Source organism: Gobio gobio, assembly GCF_949357685.1.
Source record: "Gobio gobio genome assembly, chromosome: 8".
NCBI classification, from domain to species: domain Eukaryota; kingdom Metazoa; phylum Chordata; class Actinopteri; order Cypriniformes; family Gobionidae; genus Gobio; species Gobio gobio.
In genome coordinates, this window is record NC_137114.1 from 34,254,176 (window position 1) to 34,273,408 (window position 19,233).

At 39.6% G+C, this 19,233-nt stretch overlaps 1 protein-coding gene across 3 annotated transcripts; it reads left to right on the forward strand.

Moving 5' to 3' along the window:
• Nucleotides 1-461: 461 nt before the first annotated feature.
• On the forward strand, nt 462-18,817 carry LOC307130784 (alpha-2-macroglobulin-like). 3 transcript variants are annotated; one of them, XM_079823969.1, is made up of 34 exons: nt 462-606; nt 755-935; nt 1,014-1,170; nt 1,395-1,447; nt 3,529-3,549; nt 4,381-4,546; nt 4,627-4,711; nt 4,817-4,931; nt 5,010-5,130; nt 9,686-9,795; nt 9,873-10,043; nt 10,127-10,360; nt 10,468-10,680; nt 11,776-11,925; nt 12,031-12,156; nt 12,324-12,414; nt 12,903-13,011; nt 13,132-13,357; nt 13,428-13,554; nt 13,632-13,753; nt 13,852-13,903; nt 14,383-14,466; nt 14,546-14,722; nt 14,828-14,903; nt 15,128-15,284; nt 15,461-15,535; nt 15,617-15,779; nt 15,881-16,074; nt 16,167-16,379; nt 17,033-17,154; nt 17,252-17,333; nt 17,531-17,614; nt 17,714-17,819; nt 17,915-18,817. In XM_079823969.1, the coding sequence occupies exons 1-34, from the start codon at nt 521-523 to the stop codon at nt 17,953-17,955; spliced, it is 4,290 nt and encodes a 1,429-aa protein (XP_079680095.1). In that variant the 5' UTR covers nt 462-520; the 3' UTR covers nt 17,956-18,817. The 3 variants fall into 3 exon arrangements, with proteins under 3 accessions (XP_079680095.1, XP_079680096.1, XP_079680097.1); XM_079823971.1 differs by having other exon boundaries at nt 478-606; nt 4,381-4,512; XM_079823970.1 differs by lacking the exon at nt 1,395-1,447 and having other exon boundaries at nt 472-606.
• The last annotated feature ends 416 nt before the right edge of the window (nt 18,818-19,233 follow it).

Consider the following 19,233-nt stretch of genomic DNA (forward strand, 5'->3'; position numbering starts at 1 on the left):
TGACCGGTAGCCCCTCTCACACATAAAAGTGGGTGTAAGTTAGCTACTGTGTAAACAGGGTCAACAGGACAGTGACCATGGTTTTTCACTGATTACATAAGCGCGGTGATGAAACAATATCATTAACAACTAAATACAGATGAAATCTAATCTTAATATGTTTATAGGCTATACATTTTATATTGTTTATACCTCACAAACAAACATGTAGGTATCAGCTTTGCATCTAAATCAATGAAACGTCATTGTGGATGACAACTGGTAGCCTACTAACTACTTACTTATTAACTTAAAGAATTTAAACAATCTATTCTGTGAATGATATCAGGAGTAGGAGTTAAGGACCATTGCACAATGTCTCGAAGCACTAACAAATGTAACTAATGTTTATCAAAATCTCAACAAATTAATCATTAATTTTAATACAAATAATTTCTCAATAGCTTGTTTGGGGTAAGTGCCCTTTAAAATAAAGACAGTCAAAGTTGTGTTCATAGTGTGCTCTGTATCAGCCTTCATTATGGCTTTCAACGAGCTTTGTGTTTGGAAAGGGCTCCTTTTAGTTTCTTTCTTCTTCCTCTCTGTCCATGGACAAACCTCAGGGCCGTAAGTAATTTGAATGGTAACTGTTTATTGATCATTGTGAATATAGCGAATGGATTGAGCCACACATTTACTGTTTGCCGTTGTTGAATAAGACACAGTGTTTTGTACTGAAATACAAAAGTCGCAGAGCTTTGATATTTCTCGACAGATCTTTCATGGTGACGTTTCCTGCAGTGATCGAGTCAGGATCTGAGGCCAAACTGTGTACAAGTCTTCTCAAGCCCAATGAAAGCCTTGTCCTGAACATTCATCTGGTTCATGGTAACCAGAACACTTTACTGCTGCAGGAGAAGGTTGAGGAAGAGTTTCATCACTGCTTTAACTTTCAGGTTTGTCATCAAGGCTTGTGTATTCACACATAATTGAACATTCATGGTTAAGGTTTAATATAACTTGTCTCCCAACAGACACCTCAAGTGAAAGCAGAATCAGTGCAGACAATGAAGGTTGAACTTCAGGGAAAGAACTTCATAATGACCGAAGAGAGAAAAGTCTTGTTCAGACGTTACTACCCTTTGACTTTTATCCAGACTGATAAAGCCATTTATATTCCAGGACAAACAGGTGAGTTGTGTATGTTTGATATTTAAAGGTCCGTGAATAAATACTAAGGTTTAATTTGTTTCACACTGTCAATGACAATGATGCTTTTATGGGATGTAATTAATGAAAGAACATTAGCAATGTCCAGGTCACAACAGACAAACAATTTGGCATTTCTCAGAAATGACAAGTGGAAAGTTTGTGATTTTATAATCTCATGTTATTACACATTTCTCATTTCATAGTACATTTCAGAGTTGTCACCCTGGATAAAAAATTTGTACCCTTTGATCAGAAGGTTTGTATTGTATCCTTTAAACAAAAGCAACAGTTTTTTTTGTAGTAATTCTCTTACCATACACAAATACTTAGAAAACTAGGAGTGTCCAATCACTGAAGGGCCACTGTTCTGCAGTGCAAAGCTTAGCTCCAACCCCAATTAAACACACCTGAACCAGCTAATCAAGGGCTGAATTATGGAATGGACTATAGAATATAGAATGGACTATATTTTAATCTCAGGACATTTTATTTTAATCTCAGGACAAGAGATTTTAATCTCATGTCCTGAGATTATTTTAATCTCAGGACAATATTTTAGGCCAGGACATTGCACATATTCATCACATTTCATACAATCAGAAATCATACGGCCGCCTTCTATCGCACCACACATTGGTTTGTCTTTTGCAGTTTATTTTTTAATAGCCTAACTAAAAAGTCTGTATCTGATATATATAATAATAAATACATATAGCTTGATCTCAGCCAGTGAATCATTTATTCAATCAACACATATCATATCGCTTCCTTAACGTTAAAGCATTAAGGGATGACAAGATTATGGCTCGTAATGCAGCTTTGAAATGATTGGTATTTGAAAGTGCTTTAGCCGACAGTACTAAAAAGTTTTACTGGACTTAAATGGAACAAGTACAATATTCCTTCTACTGAGAGAAGCTGAACAATGAAGCATTTCCAGACGTGTTTCATACATTATTTATGGTGTGAGCACACATACAAGCGGTTCAGAAAATATTAATCTGTAATATATCTGTTATAAATAATAAATATATAAATACAAATTATATATATAATTAATTTTGATATAATTAAGACACATTGGTAACACTTTACAATAAGGTTTAATTTGTTGACATTAGTTAATGTATGAACTAACATGAACTAACCATGAGTAGTGTTAGACCGATATATCGGCCGGCCGATATATCGGGCCGATATTTGTGATTTTTATGTGTATTGGCATCGGCCAATACAAGGCTGCTGCGTTCAACGATATTTTTCCCCCTGCATTATTTACAGACAGGCATCCACAGGGCAGCTCTCACCGTCTTCAAACTGAAATCAATAAATGTTCAATAAATGTTCCTTTTTTAAATTGTAAATTGTTATCATCATGATAATTGTGTAATTGGCTCCAAATATCGGCAGCCCGTATCGGTCATCGGCTAAGGCTGATGAAAAAAGGCAGTTCATTTGTTACTGTATTTGTTCATCTTTGTTAACGTTAGTTGATATGAATACAGCTGTTCATGGTTTGTTCATGTTAGTTCACGGTGCATTAACTAATGTTAACAAGATTTTAATAAAGTATTAGTAAATGTTGAAATGAACATTAACAAAGATAAATAAATGCTTTATAAGTGCAGTTCATTATTAGTTCATGTTAACTAATGAACCTTTTGAACACATTTTGTTTAAGTTGTTTATTTCTGAGTTTTACTTTCACTTTCTCGTGTTGTTTCTAAGCTGGTAAACTGAAAAATTGCCCGTCATTTGAGATACGTTTTCCACGCAGTTCATAACACAGCAAGCGTTGACCATTCTAATGTGTTTTTAACTGTATAAAACACCTTTTAAAGTCTACCTCCACTACTACTCATTCTCCAATGTAGTGTCTGTGTCCTAAAGTCCACGAATGCATTGCGCTGCTGACGTCACGTTCCCTTTCTCTATTTGAGGGGACAGCCATTTGTAATTGTGTCCGAAACCATAGTGGGGGTTATCAAATGCACTCATTCTATACCACATTGCACTGCAATAACGAGTGTACAGCCGATGTACACTCAACAGCTGTTTGAATTCGCTCACTTGTTTTCATTCACTTCTTCAAGTGAAGTGTTTTAGTGGACTAATGTAAGGAATAGTGATTGAAGGTTTAGGGGGGCGATTTCGGATTCAGCCATGGTCTTATACTAGAAACTTCCAGGCAGGTGTGTTGAGGCTAGCTGGAGCTAAACTCTGCACGACACAGTTTGGACACCCCTGCTTTAAACAATAAATATATTTGCACAATTGATTGTTTGAAATTTGTATTGCATTCTGTTACATTATTAATGTTTATTCTCTTGTTTTTAGTACAGTGCAGTCATGCTGGAGGTAAGCACAACTGCTTTTGCACAGCCATTCATGACATGTACAACATTTGCATTTCAAATTTATGTTGTAATTACAGTTATTTATGTATAGTGATTACTGTGAAAGTCAGCATGAAATAGAAAAAAAAAAACAAAACCAATAGTTCTTCCCTATTGTAATGTATATCTGAGTGAAAAAGCTTCTCGAACAAGTGTAGGGGCGAAATTGTCCATTGGGAATTGATTGGATCGTTGCGGTTTGCTGACCGATTCTCAATCAACTTTTATTTAAACTCAAATTACAAAACTGGGTTGAGCCACCTGGCCAACTTGAAGAAGGGCAGATCCGAAGAATGGTCAGACAGGATTATGTCGAGCCAGAGAATCAGTCCATACAGCAAGCAAAATCAGACCGCAAGGGAGAGAAGAGTGTCAGACAGGCATGATGGTCATAACCAGGGATGGACAGAATTACCCTTTAACAGTGCAGATCAGGACTGAGGTCAGAGGCAAGTGGAGATCAGATACGGGTAGTCCAGTACAGCGAGCAATGCCAGAGGATAATCCACAAACTAACCAGACGAGATTAGAGTTAACACGGGGATGAGCAGAAACCACAGCACTAACTGCAGAGAAGAGATATGTGAGCAAAACAAAAAACTAGACTAAGAACCTAGACTGACAGACTTGACAGGACTAAGACATGGGCACATGTGAAACGTGGAAAGCACAAAACACAGTGGCAAAGCACATTCAGCTTCGAGCGACTGCCACGTGGAAAGAAAGAAAACTTTTGATTTCATGGTGACTATAGCTAAACTATATGCACTGTGTGTTCTTTGGGATCAAACAGGACAGTCAAGATAACCGGATTGGTCAGTGGACAAATATTTCCTCAACAAGGTGGATATTGCAGCTCTCTCATGAGTTGAACCCAGAGGCTCGTGAAGGGGTGTACAAACTGAACGCTTATATTGGTGAACAGGTGATCATGTATAAATTTAAAGTGAAAAAATATGGTAAGTTACAATATCACAGAATGTTTTTGAGAGTGATTACAGCATTAATCGTCATTCAAAATCTGTACTTTATTCTCTAGTTTTACCTAAGTTTGAAGTTACCTTGCAAACTCCAAAAGAAATACGTTTTGGTGATAGCAACATGAATATAGTGCTTTGCGGGAAGTAAGTGAAGGTTTATTTTATTTTATTACATATATTTTATTTTAGTATAATATGCTATAATATCGCACAATTTCAAAAGTATAACTCAAAACATGTACTTCATAGTTACACATTTGGGCAACCAGTGGCTGGTAAAGCATGGTTGGAAGTATGTCGGGAACAATTGATATTCCTTTCTCAGCGCAACTTGATTTCACCATGTTTAGTTGAAACCACTGAGGTATGAGACTATGTTACTGTATGTTTATGAACACATTTTCATCAGATACTCTTTTTAATGATTTTGTTCCACCAGCAGATAAGTGATATGGGCTGTGCCTCCTTTACCTTGGACATATCAGTCTTTTTTAATTCTAAAAATGAGATGTTTCTGAAAGAATATCTTACTGTAAAAGGGAATATAACAGAAGAAGGAACAGGTGACAGATCTGAACAGAACATGGACACTTGGATCGCACAACCACTTGCAAATATATAAATATTGGTAACACTTCACAATATGAGTGCGCTAATATGCATTAATTCATGCTTAACTAGTATAAAACTAGGTTAGTTCACCCAAAAATGAAAATTAATTAATTACTCACCCAAATGTCGTTCCAAACCCGTAAGACCTTTATTCATCTTCGGAACACAAATTATATTTTGGATGAAATCCGAGAGGTTTCTGAACCATCCATAGGCAGCAATGTCATTGCAACTTTCAAGGCCCGAGAGGTTTCTGAACCATCCATAGGCAGCAATGTCATTGCAACTTTCAAGGCCCAGAAAGGTAGGAAAGACATCATTAAAATAGTCCATGTTACTCCTGTGGTTCAACCTTAATGTTATGAAGCAACGATAATCGTCTTCTCGTCTGTGTACGTCTCCTATGCTTTTGACGTAGTAAACACAGTGAAGCACTTCTAAAGGCCAATTTATACTTCTGCGTCGAGTGTACGCCGTAGGCTACACGCGTAGCCGACGCCGTCGTGAGCATTTATACTTCTGCGCTGTTGTCTGCGTCAATGTGCAATTACACATGCAGACGCTAGTAGGCAGTGTCCTCGGGCATGATGGTGTAATCAAGACAACAGCCGAAGAAGAAGCAGCTTCGTGTGGAGAATCTGTACATTCATGTCGGAATATCAGCAGCAGTGAGAGAGCGGCTTTTCTTGCAGCTTGAGTTGTTGTATCTAATATAAATGAAGCATCTCTAGTTGATTAGTAAAGTTAAATAAGGTGATCTGGCGCTGGAATGTGTTTGTGAAATCATGCGGAGCTCGTGGCGCTGTTTTCAGCAGCGGTGGCTCGAGCAATCGATTGCTGTTGCGGAGACTTCATTCACGAAATGTACCCTAATGTGTCCCTGTTCTTGATATACAATTACTGATTAACATCTTTGGTTTTAATGACAAAATAAATAAACTATACTCAGCGGATCTATGTTTTTATTTACTACCATAAAGAATCGCTGGACTGCAAAATATTGTGTTATAGCAGACGTAAGGAACTATCATCCAATTTCTGGACACACACACACACACACACACACACACACACACACACACACACACACACACACACACACACACACACACACACACACACACACACACACACACACACACACACACACACACACACACACACACACACACACACACACACACACACACACACACACACACACACACACACACTCCTATCGCAGATTTTTTATTTATTTATTGACCTGAGGGAAGGGTTCTGGCAGACCAATCACAGCACTTGCGGTCCGCGTAGAATTGACGCGTTGTTACATTTTTGGAGAGGTGCGCGTCAGGGTACGGCGTATCCAACGCGTCTATGCGTAGGGTACGCCGTACCCTCTGCGTGCACTCGACGCAGAAGTATAAATTGGCCTTTAGATTAGATTAGATTAGATTCAACTTTATTGTCATTACACAAGTACAGGTACAAGGCAACGAAATGCAGTTTAGGTCTATACAATGGTTGTGCAGGATATACAATGGTTGAATAAGTGCAGGACATGGATATGTACTGAATATATATAAATATATATATAGAGATGGTTATTACTATAAACATAATTTACAGGTGAATATGTACAGTGAATAAATATACAGATGGCTATTACTATAAACAGAATTTTACTGTAAAGGTATACAATGATATGTTAGGCTAAGATGAGGAATATAGCAGTGGATTAAGGTAGCGCAATAAATTATGGACAGAGGCTATCCGGAAAAAAGTGTAAAAGTGCAGTGGAAAGTGATTGCATATTAAAGTTAGAAGTAATATGTAATACGGTGCAAAATGCATATGTAAACAGTTGGTACTGTAAATAACAGTCGGCAGTGCAAATGAGCATAATCCAGTTAAGGTATGGTAGTGCAAGATGCATAAGTAAACAGTTGTTACTGTAATAAACAGTCGGTAGTGCAAATTGACATTACAGTAGTGCAAATAACAAGTGAAGGCAGATATGAGGGGGAGAGGAGAGTTAGCAGTATGTGAGGGAAGTGGATCAACGAGGGTTTGAGTTCAATAAAGAGACAGCTCTGGGGAAAAAACTGTTCTTTAGTCTGCTGGTCCTGGTCCGGAGGCACCTGAAACGCATGCCGGAGGGCAGGAGAGAAAACAGTCTGTGGGCTGGGTGAGAGGAGTCCTTAAGGATGCTGCAAGCTCGATGCAGACAGCGTTTCCTCCGGATGTGCTCGATGGCAGGTAGTGGAGTCCCTGTGACACGCTGGGCAGTTTACACCACCCGCTGCAGTGCCTTGTGCTCCGCAACAGTGCAGCTTCCATACCATACTGCGACACAGTTGGTCAGGATGCTTTCTATTGTGCAGCGATAGAAGTTCACCAGGATAGCCGAGGAGAGCTGATTCTTCCTCAGTGTCCTCAGGAAGAAAAGGCGCTGGTGAGCCTTCTTGACCAGGCTGGAGGTGTTGGTTGTCCACGACATGTCCGCTGAGATGTGGACGTTGTCATTACACAAGTACAAGGTGTTGATGCCCAGGTCTCCAAGTTTGGCTTTTAACTTGGTTTGGATGACAGTGTTGAATGCTGAGCTGAAGTCAACAAACAGCATACGTGTACAGCGTAAGTGTTCTTATTGTCCAGATGAGTGAGCACAGAGTGCAGTGCCATGGAAACTGCATCCTCTGTGCTCCTATTGCTGTGGTAGGCAAACTGGTGTGAGTCCAATGTGGATGGTAGAGAGTCTTTTAGGTGTTCCAGGACCAGCCGCTCAAAGCACTTCATAACGATGGGTGTGAGTGCTACAGGGCGGTAGTCATTAGGGCACCTCAGGCTAGAGTGTTTTGGCACTGGCACAATGGAAGTGCGTTTAAAGCATGTTGGTACAGCTGCTTGGGCAAGAGACAGGTTGAAAATGTCTGTAAAAACCACACATGCCCTGAGAACACGTCCAGGGATGTTGTCTGGTCCAGCAGCCTTGTGCGCGCTGATCCGGCTCAGTGCCTTGCAGACATCTGTGGAGGAGAGTGTGATTGGTGGGTGGTAAGCTGAGGGTTTGAGCTTGGTGGCAGTTTCTCTGTTGTCTCTTTCAAAGCGAGCATAAAAGTAATTTAGCTCGTTCAGGAAGTTGACATCAGTGGCTGGAGTGGGTGGAGTGGGTGGGTTTGTAATCACTGATGGCCTGTGTCGCAACGTAAGCTCCAGCCAAACATGGTCTAAGGTTTTGTTTCCTCTGGTGTGACAGGAAATATGCTGGTGAAACTTGGGTAGCACTGACTTTAAGTTTGAATGATTAAAGTCACCTGCAACAATAAAAGCAGCTTCCGGGTGATCAGTCTGTTGTTTACTGATGGCTGCATGAAGTTCTTTCATAGCAAGTTTGGCATCAGCATCCGGGGGAATAAAGGCCGCAGTTATAATGGTGGAAGTGAACTCCCACGGTAGATAAAACGGTCTACATTTAACCATGAGAAACTCAAGGTTAGCTGAACAATGACTCCCAACAATAGCAGAGTTTGTGCACCAAGCTTTGTTAATGTAAATGCACAATCCACCACCTCTGGTCTTACTGGAGCCATCTAATGTTCTATCCGCCCGGAGCGTGTGGCGTCCCGCTAGTTCAATAGCGGTGTCCGGTATTCCGCTGTTTAACCAGGTTTCCGTGAAGATTAGAACGTTACAGTTCAAAAGTTTCTTGCTGTGTGTGATGTTGAGTCGAATCTCCTCCATTTTGTTCACTAGCAACCGTACATTGGCAAGGAAAATGCTGGGTAAAGAGAGCCGGTGTGGTGTTAGCCTTAGCTTAGCTCTTAGTCCTCCGCGCTTCCCCTGCCTTTGTTTACGATCTTGACGCCGCCTGCGAGCACTTCCACCCGGCCGGGTAGAGTGCATAGCCTCGGGTGTCCTAGCGATCTCAGGAAGGAGTCGAAGATTGTCCATAAAACTGTCGGAAATTCGCAAACCAATATCCAAAATCTCACCACGGTTGTACGATGTTAAGGCACAACTGTTCTGCTCGAACAGACCCGAGATGAGCAAGAAAAATACAGCAAAATTGCAGAATCTGGAGAGACCCCGAGCCTCGCGATGTACTCGCGCCGCCATATTGCCTGAAGATGGGTTCTACATCAGAACGCCGGCTCACCATTGGCCGATGCTGTTCACGTGGGCACCACAACGCATGCATGTGAGACTGACGCAAGAGCTGGCCAATAATGCCTGAACTGGAACCTGGAAGCGCCTTTAACTATGTCAACAGCGTAGGTGACTGATAGAGTCTTAGACTAATTAAAAGATGAAGTCAAATGCGAATTGCTATGAATTAAATGTATCCTCATGGATTAATTCCCTATCAACATCTAGTATTAGACTATTAGTTGCTGATGCAGTCATTAATGAATGGCTTAGTTCTTCATGTGTCATACATTAACTCAGGATTAAGCATGCAGTAATGCATATTAGTGCACTCATATTGTAAAGTGTTTCCATATTATTAATTTGTTTTCCCAGAAAACACAATGGAGAGGTCTGAAAATATACCTCTGACATATGAAAGTGGTAAAGCTACGTTTACTGAGCTACCTGAAATGTATAAACATGGGTCAATTATGGAAGGAAAGGTATGTCTGAATTATGTCTGTTAATTGTTATTAAATATAAAAATGTAGTCTTATTTTTTTTTTTTCCCATTGAACAGATCAAACTTGCACATTTGAATGGAGCGCCTTTTCAAAACAAACAAGTTTATCTTTTGGAGGGTAAACAGTGGGCTTCAAAACTGCTCCTAAATCTCACTACAGACAGTGATGGACTAGCCAGTTTCTCTCTTAATACATCTAGTCTTTCAATAAGTGATGTTAACTTCATGGTATGATAATCAGTGCTCATCCATCCAGTTGATCATTTAATGTCTTTGTTACATGAAATAACTGCACATTCTTTGTTAAACAGGCTAGTGCATATACAGAGTTTAAGTTTAAACCCTTTAAAGAGCTTTACTTCTCTACTGAAGAAAAACGAGTTCAGCTCTTCCAGCCTGCCACTCCATACACCCCAACACTAAGTGAATTGATTATAGAGGATACTGAGCAACCATTAAAGTGTGACTCTGAGCTTACAGCCACCATCAAGTATTATTTTGTTGGAGAGACTGTTAAAGACTTCAAAACTGACATTGTCTATATGGTGAGAACATGTGCAGTATGTACATTATTACAAAGATGTTTTTGTTTAACAGTAATATTTGGATGCACTAGTCAGTTTGTTTTCAGAGTGTCATCTGTCTGTTTCAGGTCTTGTCCAGAGGAGTGATCGTTCATCATGGATATGAGAAGGTTGAAGTGAAGTCTTCAAATGGAGTAGCAAGTGGCACAATGTCGTTCAAATTGTTTGTTGGTTCAGATCTGGCTCCTGTACTGCATATTCTGGCATACTGTGTTCTGCCCAGTGAAAATGTTGTTGCTAACAGCAAAAATTTCGACGTTGAAAAGTGTTTCAAAAACAAGGCATGTATAAAAACGTCTCTGGTTACTAAACATAACCTTGATTCCCTGAGATGAGGGAAATAGACATTGCGTAAGAAGTTGACAAAGAGGAATACTGAAGCCTGATTGAATAACCCCATTGTTCTTACAATAGCCAATGGCGTTCACGCACACAAAATAGGGTTAGGGTGACACAGGATGACAGTTACCAAAGAGCCCAGTTAGGTTAACTGGAGCGTTCAAGAGGTCTGCCTTTTTCTGAATCTTTGAGATCTGTGAGGGTCAGCCACAAGTGCCTGTCCAACACGACCAGGCTTCCCATTGTGCAGCCAATGACCAGCGCACTGCAGAGTTCTCTAAAGTTCTCAGGGTCAGGGCCTTGCTTGTCCAAGTGCTTTAGCATCTTGGCCTGGAAGACTTGAAGGATGGCCATACAGTACAAAGCTGCGCAGTTTAGGTTTTTCCAGTGATGTTGGCAGTTGTGCTGCACTGTCGACTTGACTCCCAGAGATGAGGAAGTGTAAAGGTGGCCACTGATGGCTTCTTCTACAGGGGGAGGTTTAGACTAATCCTGGTGGCATTTAAATCCAACATTATGAGACCAGTCCTCTGTGTCTGACGCCGCCTTTGACATGGAATCATTGTGCTCCTCACTCGGGTCCCTAGAAAGCAGCTTCTGAAGAAGAAGTCACAATTACTGTGGCCGTCCAGGAGCTCAATTGGTCCCGAACAGGCAGCACAGGCCTTGGTAGCTTTTTCCATTGAAGATATCCTTGCCGGAATGCTATGGGGTCAGTGTAGAATCGTTACAGTGAGAGGCTTCTTGTAGACAATCTTTCAATCAGATTCTAAGGCAATTTCGCTCTGTGCCGCTTTATGTAGGGAGTGAGCCCGTCCCTATTTCTTGTGTTTGAATGCCATTGGCGGTTTTTCTTACAACGGCGTTATTCAATCAGGCTTCATCATATCTTTGTGAAATGCGTTTCCCGCCATAGTGTCAGCTTCTGATGCAATTTAGAGTGAACCGAAATTTAAATGGAACACAAATGACCATTTGCATGACCACAGTCATTCTGGTTCGGTAATAAATGACAAATCCTTCTGTTGTTCTCACAGGTGTCTCTGCAGTTTTCTCCTGATAAAGCTGTTCCTGGTGAGAAAAACACTCTCCAGCTCTCAGCTCAGCCTGGTTCACTGTGCGGCCTCAGTGTTGTAGATCAGAGTGTAATGATCCTGAAGTCAGGAAAACTTCTAGATGTTGACAAGGTGTAGATGCATATCTTATCAAATGAGAAAACTTTTGTCTAGAGAAAAATATAACAAGAAGTCTGTAGATTGTTTTTAATCTGAATATAATTGTTACCTTCGAAGGTCTTCAACCTGCTGCCAGTAAAGTCAGTATCAAGTTATCCTTATAACGCTCTGGATACACCAGAGTGCCAAGAAGTTAGACCTCACCGAGCTGTATCGCTAGACCATGTTTATGACAGCTTGAAGGTAAAAAAACTTCTTATAAAATGGTTAGATAAGTTATTTATAAAGAGGATGAAGTAGTACATAATGAAAATAATAAAAACCCAAGGAATATAGACTTTAATTTATTTTATTTTAAACATTAAATCCTCATTTTACATTTCATGTATTTTATAATTGCTTTCTGACAGAATGTGGGATTGAAGATGGCTACGAATTTGCCTGTGAGACAACCCCTTTGTCTATACAGTGGAATTACTCATCACAGAGATTTTACAATTAGTATGTTTTTTTTATGTTACTTGATGTGTTTTTTCTTCTTTTTTTTTACACACAATTGCAGAAGTGTTTAAAGGCTGGAATACACTGCACAACTTTTCAAATCTGAACAGATTTTAAAACACTAAGCATCATGCACTTGATGACTATGTAAATGGTTACAGAGAAATACTTGGAATCATACAATGAAAGACTGAGGATCACATAAAACCAAATTGATCCAATCACAACAAACTTACACAAACATGCACCTTGTTGCCGGGAAATCAGCTCAAAATATCAACATGGAATCATAGTCTGAAGGGTAAAAAATGTGCTCATTATATACTACACAATTTTCTGTGAAATCTCAAATCTGCAGACTGGCACTGAATTTTGGCAACTTGTGTAGTGTATTCCAACCTTAAAAGGAACCTGAAATCATGTAACTGGAAATCCACCAAAAAATTAATTGCACCTGTTGAGAGAACTGTTTATTTGCACACATTCAGAGAGGCAAAGGTACATGATTGAGGATTCAACCAGAAGGAAATCACCTCCTATGAAAACAGTTCGTAGCTTTTTCCCAGAAACATGGATCTGGCAACTCAGTGAAGTGGGGTACGTAAATGAAATAAGGACTGTTTATTCAATGATACCAAACAGAGTTTGTAAGACAAAACTAAACATTACTAAGACCCTTTCCACTACATTTTTTTACTGTACTGTGTTGCACAACAGGGACTCTGGATCAGCTCAGGTTCCTGTCACCGTTCCTGATACCATTACCTCTTGGGAGACGGAGGCCTTCTGTCTGTCCTCCGAAGGTCTGGGTCTGGCTCCTCCTGCTCAGCTGACAGTTTTCCAGCCCTTCTTCCTGGAGCTCTCTCTGCCTTACTCCATCATCCGTGGGGAGATCTTTGAGCTGAAGGCCACTGTCTTCAACTATCTGTCCAAGTGCATCATGGTGAGATTTCAGACTCAGTCTAATCAAATCATATCAAATATGCCACTAATCATGTGTGGTTGATTGACAGGTTAAAGTGACTCCAGCTCCTTCCTCAGACTACACTCTCAAAGCCTCCTCTGAGGATCAGTATTCATCCTGTCTATGTGCTAACGGTAGAAAAACCTTTAAATGGATCCTCACTCCTTCTGTTCTTGGTGAGTTTTCCAGTCTGAATCATTGTTTCTCAGTGTTTGTGTCTGTTGTATCTTCACGTACATGTCTTGTGTTGTAGGAGTCTTGAATATTACAGTCAGTGCAGAAGCAGAGGCGTCCCAGACTGTGTGTGACAATGAGATTGTGAGCGTCCCAGAGAGAGGACGCATTGACACGGTCACACAAAGTTTGCTCGTACAGGTCAGTGCATGTGAAACAGATTTCAGACATAATTTACCCATGATCCTAATGCTGCTTATGTCAGTATGATGTGTTGATGTGATTGTTTTATGATGCAGGCGGAAGGAACTGAAAAGACAGAGACACACAGCTGGTTACTGTGTCCAAATGGTTAGTCTGGAAATATTTTGGTGTATAAGTGCCGATAATGCTTTTGTTCAGGTTTTTGGGGACCGAGCAGTGAAGCTTTTTCAAGAATTTTGACTCATCAATATGTTTGGCCTACAGTCTGTAAAGACTAATTGGCTCTTTATCTTCTAAACACAAACACAATTAGTACACAATGCATAGAAGACACACCAAATTTGAGGACCAATAGAGGGAGCTAAAATATTCTCATTATGTCTCTGACATTTTAATTGAGAAAGCTGAAATTTGTCAGCCTTTCATGACAGCTGTAGTTTAGTTGTTCAGATGTGCCAAATGTTGAAATTGTGGTTATTTTCTCCCCTTTTCCTGCTTATGATTATATTATTATTATTATTATTATTATTATTATTATTGTGACTTCACAGATGGTATTAGAATGTAAATTTTATAGTGTTACTCTGCTGATCTCTGATATGTGTTTCTGTCTGTCTGGTTCATAGGTGACAGTCTCTCAGAGGAAGTGGCTCTGGCTCTTCCTAAAGATGTGATAGAGGGATCAGCCAGATCCTCTGTTTCAGTCATTGGTAACATTTACATATACAAGAAGAAATGAGGAGATTGGGTTTGGAATAATAGTGAGTTTCATTTGTGTATTGTTTATAGGAGACATATTGGGTCGGGCACTGAGGAATCTTCATGGATTATTACGGATGCCGTACGGCTGTGGAGAGCAAAACATGGCTGTTCTTTCTCCCAATATTTACATTCTGCAGTATCTGGAGAACACGGAGCAGCTCACCTCAGCCATCCGAGAGAGAGCCACAGGCTTCCTGAAGAGCGGTGAGAGACATCAATCATGTCAAGAAAATACTGAGACTGTTTAGTAGAATTCAGATGCATTTGATCTACCCAAATTAACCGTTTAATCATTGTGAAAATCAACAGGATACCAGAGACAACTGAACTACAGACATGAAAATGGAGCATACAGCACATTTGGTCACGGAAAAGGGAATACTTGGCAAGAACTTTTTTTTTTATCAAAAGAACATATTAAAAGTTACTTCACAAGAATAAACCCAGCCAGACTGTACAAATGATTAGATCTTATATCTATAAGGAATATTGGAAATTATTAGTTGGTCTGTTTTCTGCATTCTTTTTTTTTTTTTGTCAATTTTGGGTAACACTGGAGTTAAATTACTTCTACAACTATTGACACTGTGTAAATTACCACACCACCAGGTTGACTGCCTTTGTGCTGAGGTCCTTTGGCAAAGCACAGAAATACATATTCATTGATCCACAAATTATTCAGAGTGCAAAGAATTGGTTAATAAGCAGACAGGATTCAGACGGCTGTTTTATCCAACAGGGAAGATTGTTCAACAACAGAATGAAGGTCTGTCAGCTTCTATCTATATCTCTCTATCGCTCTCTAGAACGCCATCGCAACCACTTAGAAATGGCCTAGTAACTATGTAGAAAACCTGTAATCTAAGACCTGCAAATGTTTAAGCTTTTTATAATAGTTTGAGTGTGTTGCTTTATTTATCTTTTATTGCTCATCTATTCCAGGGTGGAGTGAATGATAATGTGACCATGACGGCCTACATTACTGCATCATTGCTTGAACTGGAAACTCCAGTCACAGTAAGTTCATCTACAGGAAACGCATTATAAACTCATAGAAAAATGACCCTCACAGCGTCTGTTTCTCTGTTTTTGTCACAGGATCCTGTCATCACTAAAGGTTTGTCATGCTTGAGGTCCATCATCGAGGACGTTAAAAACACTTACATCACTGCTCTGCTCGCCTACACTTTCAGTCTGGTTAGAGACACAGACACTCGACATCAGCTTTTCAAGAAACTGGAGGATGTTGCTATTTCAGACGGTAAGAGGTTTGTTTCTGATGACTTTCTGTTGTCTTTCATGACTGTACTATTGTTTTTTTGTCATGCTCATTGAGTTACGCGTGTGTCTTTTGTTCTTAAGGGTCTCATCTCCACTGGTCTCAGTCTGCATCTGCAGATGACTCTGATTCTCTGGCAGTGGAGATCAGCTCATATGTGCTGCTGGCTGTTCTCACTGCAGATTCAGTCACTACATCTGATCTGGGCTATGCTAACAGGATTGTCAGCTGGCTTGTGAAGCAGCAGAATGCTTATGGAGGATTCTCCTCCACACAGGTTACTCAAACTACTCCAATCAAACACATTATTGCTGAATGTGCTGGTGTGAATGAGTAAAAAGGACATTACTGAACACATTTATTTCCCAGGACACAGTGGTGGCTCTTCAGGCTCTGTCTTTGTATGCCACCAAAGTGTTCAGCTCTGACGGCTCCAGCACAGTGACTGTACAGTCAGCAGGAGACACTCACCACTTTGATATCAATCAGGACAACAAGTTACTGTACCAGGAGAAGCAGCTGCAGAACGTTCCAGCCAAATACAGCATTGAAGTGAAGGGCTCAACCTGTGTGTCTGTGCAGGTCTGCAATGCGTTCAGCTTCATTTACTCACACTCATTATCTCTCTTGGAGTTTTGTGGTTATTCTGCTTTGACATTAGCCTAGAAATCTAGACGCACCCTAGCGGCAGCAAATGTAATTTGCAGCCAGTGTCGTCTAGCAACTCTACTTTGACTTGGGAGCTGGAAAAACCAAACTCTGGTCAGGCCAATCACATCGTATATAGAGTCGGTGGGCGGGCTTAACATAATGATGGCAGAGTTGCAGCGGTTCTGCATGCTACTTGTAAACAAAGAAGCTGGCGAACAGCAGTCTTTCGAATCGGCTTTGGCCGTGACTCTGGAAGACTTGGTCCTTGGAGTAAAACTTTTCTTTGAGAAAAGCACAAAGAACGGGACTGAAGTCATTCTTAAAAAAAGGAAGATGTGTTTGCCGACCGGATACAGCGAAAGTTTAATCCATCATCTAGCTCCGCTTCACCTTCTTCGTTGCTCTGGTTGGTTGTAGCGCTATCCTATTACGTGCAGAGGGAATTTAAATGCGTTTATCCCGCCCCTCGGATTGAGTCCTGCCAATGGTGTGTTCACAGACCCAACATCTTGATGTGGGTCTGGCTTGTCAGGCTACTTTGACATGGTTTATTAATTTATTTTTGTTTGTGTTGACTCTCTCAGATGGCTCAGTTCTACAACATTCCCACTCCTACTGAAGCTAAAACATTGAGCATTGATGCTAAAATTGGGGGAGATTGCAAGAAAACCTTTGGACAGTACCTATTGTTAAATTTCACTGTGACGTAAGAACAATTACTTTATGCAATAAGACATGATTTTGGTTATAGTTATTTACTTCAGTCAACATGAACTCTGATGGTTCCTATTTATTTGTTCCAGATATGATGGTCCACAGGCAAGAACTAACATGGTCATTGTGGATATTAAACTCTTATCAGGATTCACAGCTGATACATCAATGGTGCGTTTGACTATGTGAAGTGATTCATCATTAGATTTACTGTACTGTCGCTGTCAATCCACTGTAAGATGGTGCAGATGGCTGATATTGTCCTGCTCACTTCTTGTTGAACAGCATGATTGCTTACAGAAAATAGCTCTCCAGTTGGGCATGTGACAAATCATACATTTATTTGTAAAAAATCCCTTTTTCCACAGCTTGAAACTCGAAGCACTTCAAGTGCATCACTTGTGGAACGGGTTGATTCTAAAGATGATCATGTCCTCGTGTATTTGAAAGAGGTGGGAGAACAGCAACATTCATATGATAAGATGATGATTCATTCACATTTTGTCTAAAATCTTCAATAATTTCCATGATTTATGTTTATCCTCCTGCAGGTTCCAAAAAATATTCCAGTCAATCACCAGTTACAATTGAAACAGATTGTTCCTGTGAAGAATCTCAAGCCAGCTGTGATTAAAGTGTATGATTACTACCAAACAAGTAAGATTTTATGTGCCATTTTTTTATTTTTATTATGTTATTCAAAAGTATCAGTTGGCATTAGGCTAATTTCTCATTATCATCATTTCCCGCAGGTGATCTGTCAGAGACAGAGTATTCATCCCACTGTGAATGAAGTGTCATGCTTCAGTTCTGCAGCTTGGAGAAAGATGTTTGAATACTGACTTGAAAATGATTTTATTCATTGTTTATTCCTCCAGGCAAATTAGTTTCCTGATTAGCCTTTGTTTTATTAAACCCAAACAACCTGAAAACACTGGTGAGCTTTTTGTATTTCAGTTTATTTATTTATTTATTTTTTTTACAAGAAATAGTGCACTTTAAATGGATTATGCACTTTAATAACAAAAATATTAAAATGTTGGATATTTCATGCACTCAACTGTCACAGCTTTCCTCACGTAGCCAAAGGGCAGAGTCTATCAGACTCCAAAAAACAAACAAAAACAAAATTTTTGACATGTGTAACTACTTGAAAGAACACAAATGATGTGTTAAACATTATATAATTCAGTAATGTTAGTTGATGCTCTTAAAGATCGGTGTCCTGAAATAAAACACTTGTCTCTGTTACAGCACTAGGCTGTATAAACTGCAAGATAAAAAACTGCAGGCCAATCAAAAGACATTTCCAAGTTAAATCGAAAATCTAGCTTTTTTATATTAGCGATCCCAGAGTTGTTTGAGAGTGAGTGTGTGAGATCCATGTGTCTGAAAAAAACTGCAAAATACCTGATGTACAGTATTTTTTAATGCCAAAATACATCCAAAACAGGTTCAAAACCAGAAGAGAGACTCAAAATACTAATCTAAGATTCACAGGGGAGATAAACAGAACAAGGTTCAAAATAATCACTAAACCGATTGCTCAAGGACACTGCTAGACCTCGCAAAGTTGAGAGCAATGTGTATGGAAGCCAGGCTATTTTTTTCAGAGATAAAGTTAATATTCCTGAGAATAAAGGTAGTGACATGACAAAAAATAAATAAATAAATATATAAAAATCAGTACTATAATAATTAACATTTACTTTAGCTTTTACATATTTGATATTCTGCCTTGAAATATACATTTACATTTAATCATTTAGAAGACGCTTTTATCAATACCGACTTACAAATGAGGAGAACAATAAAAGCAATCAAACCAACAATAGGGCAACAATATGTGTAAAGCCCGCCCAATCTTCCCAACAACGGCTTCCGACTTCCGGCTTTCTGCGTGTTCGGTCTTTTCAGCGGGGCAAAGTAATTTAATTCCAATATACTTTTATCTGACTCCATTTTATCATGATCTCAAATTTAGGTTAGAATGCCAATTAGTTATTTGGTCATTTGTAGTTTTAACTACACATTTGATTATTCTGTCACATTTGATTATTCTGTTTAACCC